This window comes from Rhagoletis pomonella, unplaced genomic scaffold, assembly GCF_013731165.1.
Source record: "Rhagoletis pomonella isolate Grant_MI unplaced genomic scaffold, Rhpom_1.0 Rhpom_scaffold_11413, whole genome shotgun sequence".
Classification (NCBI taxonomy): Eukaryota; Metazoa; Arthropoda; class Insecta; order Diptera; family Tephritidae; genus Rhagoletis; species Rhagoletis pomonella.
In genome coordinates, this window is record NW_023469940.1 from 1 (window position 1) to 5,131 (window position 5,131).

A 5,131-nucleotide genomic window follows, 5' to 3' on the forward strand; every position below is an offset into this window, starting at 1 on the left:
CAAAAACCGGTTTTGAAGACATTAATGCGGAAATTCAGAATTATTTAAAGAAATCAGAGAACAAAGGTTGTAACGATATTTATAAATGCGTTAAACAGATATTTATGAATGATTTAATTTAGGGACTTTTCGAAAAAATCGAAAAAAATCGCTCAAAATGCAAATTGCAGATAAGTTCATATGGCAACTTTTTATCGAGAATATGTTCTAATGGCAGCGTGAATGAATGAATGGTAGCGTTACATCCGAAAAAGTGTTCGAATGACAGCATGCAACCACCATTAACTTTATGATTTTTTTTGTTCAAACTAGCGTCGACAGCTTTTACACAAATTGGCGCGTGTTAATGTTGTATTTTTCATGAGTTTTGGCAAATTTGCGACATTGTACACTTTTTGAGAGTAAGTTGCTTCAATGGCACACTGCATTTGATATTTCATGAGCAGTGGCTCAATCCGATTTTTGTTTGGCCTCAGGAGCTATTTGGGCGTTCACTTAATAAAGCCTATACCTATACGTATATTTCTCCTTATGCTGACTTTCTTCAGCATACGCTTCAATTTATTTGTGGTAGTCACTATTAGTGATGTAAATTTTCGATACTTTCAAGTATCGATCGATACTCGATACTTTGGAAACAAGTATCGAATAAAAATCCCTCATACCAAAACCGATAAAAACTTTATGACCAGGGAACGGATTTTTAGGACCTAAAAACCTATAAAAAAGGCAGAATAAAACAACGAAATAGGCTAGAAAAGGCGAAACAAAATAGCGAAATAGGCAGGAAAAGGCACTAGAAGTCACAAAAAAGGCAAAAACCGAAAAAAAGTCAGAAAATACATTTATTTTAGAAATGTTTATTTTACAAGTAAAAAGAGAAAAACTATGAACTAAGTAGTTGTAGTCATGATAAAAATATAGTAAGGTACATGACATGGTACACTTATTACAGGTATTGTCTTCCCAGAGAGTTTTGCTTCACATCGAAATTCGTGCTGCCTTATTTTCATTTTGACGCAATTCAATGTTGATTCTTTTACTTTTTATAACATAATAATTTTTCAAAACAAAAGAAAAAACGTTTGAAATGAAGTGAGCCATAAAAATTTTGAATTTATTTACTAAGCTATTTTTCGGCTTTTGCAAATTAAATAAGTCCTCTGCATGAAGGTTTGTTTAAAAAAATACGTGCACATACATACATGGTATATGGGGTATAGAAATACCCCTTTTCCCTAGCAGGAAACCTTTTAGTGTGGGCAACAATGTTGTTTTTCAAATAAGGCAGATCGGAATATGCACTCTCTGGGAAGAAAATACCTGTAATTATTGTACCATGGGTACATGATACAAAAATAGAAATGTTCGCGCCTAACTGGTAACCCTATTGTAAGGACCTGCTAGTTAGGCAGTACTTATCGGAGTTTGTAAGTTCTTGCTAGTTTGGTAGCACTGAGTTGTAAGCTGTCAAACCATGCTTCCGTTTTACATTATTAAATCGCTTTTATCAACATAAAACGTGTATATTTTCATCTGGGTTAATCCGCTAAATGTTAATCGAGTTTCGACCGCTTTTAATCGCTAACATTCTGGTCCTTCGCGCCGGATATCGAAGTCGTGTTATTATAATTGCAAACCGCGCGACTTATGCTATTTCTGTAAATTTATAATTATCTACATTCGCGTTGCCCTTACACGCAAATGTCTTCGCTCAAAATCCGCGATTCCGCTTTAAACTCCATTAAGCGACATTTGCAGTCGAGTAAAGCAGATGTGCTTTCGGTGGACGTCGAAGTGCTTTCCACGCATCTATAATTATTGGAAGAGCAGTGGGTTCGTTTTTGCGAAGCTCAACAAGAAGTGGAGTTGTCATGTGGCGACGAGAACGCTCCTATGGAGGAACAATCGCGCATACAATGCGAGGAGTGGTACATAACTGCTAAGGCCAACTTTAAACGGCTTATGTCATCGCACATACAACCACCACCGCATAATCCTGTTCCGGTTGCGCATGCATCCACGTCGCTGCCAAAGATGCAGTTCCCTCGTTTTGTGGTGATCCCACGGAATGGTTATCCTTCCACGACTCATTTTGTTCGCTGGTTAACGCGAACGCAACCCTGTCGGATGGGCAAAAACTGCAGTATCTGCGTAACTGCCTGAAAGGTGAAGCACTTAATTTGGTGAGTAGTTTGTCAGTGTGTGACAGTAATTATCGTGAGGCATGGGACTTGTTGACCTCAAGGTACAAGGTCATACGAGTCATGGTGGACAGTCACATACGGGCTCTGTCATCTATAGAAAAGGCGAGCAAAGACTCCGCTAAGGCAATCAAGCACGTACTTAATGCTACATTGCAGCACATCGGTGCGCTACGCGCGCTTGGTCGACCAACCGAGTTCTGGGATGACTGGCTCATCCACCTAACTGTATCAAAATTAGCATACGAAACCCGCAAACAATGGGAATTGTCGCTTGTGGGTGACGAGTTGCCGTCGTTTAACGCTCTTCGTGAATTTCTAGAAACTCGTGCACGCTCTTTAGAGATGCTACCGCTTGCGCCTGCCAACACGAAGGTAGTTGCGAAGAATGTTCTACACACAACATGTAGCCAAGGAGAAGCATGCGACGTCGGCAAGGCGTCTGCTTGCGCTTATTGCAGTGGCGACCACAAAATATACGTTTGCTCAAAGTTTAGCCGACTCGACGCAAATAGTAAACTGCCTTAGCAAAGGGCACATTCTTGCGAAATGTCGCAGTTCATCATTGTGCCGCATGTGTCGGCAACGCCATCACACGCTGTTGCACGCAAGTTTCAACAACCAAGAGGAATCAACCGTTACGAACGCAACAAGCCAGCACGTTAGTGTCACGTCACATTACGCTGATGCTGATCGTGTCACTTTGTTGGCAACCGCCGCAGTCTTAGTACAAGATGACGCTGGTCGTTGGCAACCAGCTCGTGCCCTCCTCGATAACGGCTCGCACGCCTCATTCATAACTGAGGCCTGCGCTCAACGACTTCGACTTCCCAGACGATCTTCATCCGCTTACGTCACAGGTATAGGGGCTACCCAAGGTGACCGTACAAAGGGAGAAGTAACCCTACGCATATCACCGCGATCATTACCCAAAATTACTAATGATCTTCCATCCACCGCTGTACCGACACCACCGTGGCCACACATTCTGGATTTATCGCTGGCTGACCCAAGTCTCGCCAAACCTGGTCCAGTTGATATCCTTATAGGCATGGACGAAATGGACAAAATCCTACTAAATGGGTTAAGAAAGGGCCAACATGGCACTCCAATGGCGCAAAACACTGTGGTCGGTTGGGTATTGCTCGGGAACGCGGCCAATTTACTAAGGCAGCCCACATCCATAACCACCTTACACTGTGACATGCAACTATCCGAGCTGGTCAACAAGTTCTGGGAACTCGAAGAGTTACGCCCGAGAAAGCATTACACTCCGGAAGAACTCACCTGTGAACAACTTTTCGAAGACACTACCAAGCGAGCTAACGATGGTAGATACGTCGTGCGCTTACCGTTGAAGAAATCCGTACCGATAGGTGAATCTAGAAGCATTGCAGTCCGAGCATTACTCCGAATGGAGAAGAGGTTTGCTGCTGACGAACAACTCTATCGAGAATATTGTAAGTTCATGGAAGAACTTCTTGACTTAGGCCATATGGAGCAAGCTGGTGCCGTTACAGGCGACACGTACTACATGCCGCACCACGCCGTGGTAAAACATTCAAGTGTCACGACCAAGCTCAGAGTAGTATTCAACGCGTCCATGAAGACGTCATCCGGAAACTCGCTCAACGATGCTCTGATGGTAGGGCCGCAGCTACAACTAGACCTATTCTCCATACTAGTTCGTTTCCGCACGCATCGCTATGGGCTGATCGCGGACATCGAGAAGATGTACCGCCAGGTTTACGTAGCAGAACAAGATGCTGACTATCAACGTATAGTTTGGCGTGAGAACTCATCACAACCCATTCGCGATTATCGTCTTCTGAGAGTAACTTATGGAGTGGCTTCGGCATCGCATCTTGCTGTGAAATCGTTATATCGCGCTGCGCTGGATGCAGGCGATGCATATAAAGGGATCTCTGATGTCATTACAAGGGATTTCTACATGGACGATTTGTTAACGGGGTCGGACTCCCTGCACGACTTAATCACGCTGCAGAAAGATGTCGCCTTCGTATTTTCTAAGAGTGGTTTTGAACTGCGAAAATGGGCCACGAACTGTCGGCCGTTACGAGAACGAATACCGCACGTTTCCAAGCAAGTTTCGCATCTTTTAGCTGAAGGAAATGAAATCCGAACTCTGGGTTCCGTTTGGCACACCGATAAAGATTTACTTTCTATTGCTGTCAATCTACAAGAATTGCCTGACAAGATCACAAAACGCGTGTTTCTATCCGACTCAAGCAAGATATTCGATCCGCTTGGATTAGCCGCGCCCTGTACAATTCGCGCTAAAATTTGGTTACAAAGGGTATTGCGTTCAAATGTAGATTGGGACGAGTTAGTACCACTGAATGTAGCAGAAGATTGGTTGGCGCATCGACGTGAGTTACCTAAACTTGCATCGCTTAAGCTGAAGCGTTGGCTGGGCACGGGCTCAGTGGTCGACGCGGAATTCCATATCTTTACGGACGCTTCGGAAGCTGCTTATGCGGCTGCGCTTTATTGCCGGACGCAAAACGCAAACGGTGAGATAGAGGTGGTATTAGTTGCCGCCAAAACCAAGGTAGCGCCTGTGAAGGTCATTTCGTTGCCGCGCTTAGAACTATGCGCTGCTCATCTAGGCGCAAGGCTGGTACGGCAAGTTCGATCTAGCCTCGCCTGTAAGCTCGGTAAGCTGTACGCGTGGACAGACTCCACAGTTACGTTAGCGTGGTTACAAGGTACTCCAAGTCGCTGGTCCGTCTTCGTTGCAAATCGCGTTGCGGACGTACAGGAAGTGTTGCCGGCAAATCACTGGAGACACGTCGCGTCGGAACATAATCCTGCTGATTGCGCTTCGAGGGGCATCACGCCTTCTCAGCTGCTCGCGCATCCTCTATGGTGGCATGGGCCGCATTGGCTGCGAGCTCACAGCGAAC

The 5,131-nt window shown here is 44.6% G+C and overlaps 1 protein-coding gene across 1 annotated transcript; it reads left to right on the plus strand.

The window, feature by feature from the left end:
* Positions 1-2,592: 2,592 nt before the first annotated feature.
* LOC118756670 lies at positions 2,593-4,882 on the plus strand (the record flags this gene model as incomplete). Its single annotated transcript, XM_036491421.1, has 1 exon — positions 2,593-4,882. A coding segment is annotated over exon 1 (2,290 nt), but the record flags the coding sequence as incomplete, so codon positions are not given.
* Positions 4,883-5,131: the final 249 nt, after the last annotated feature.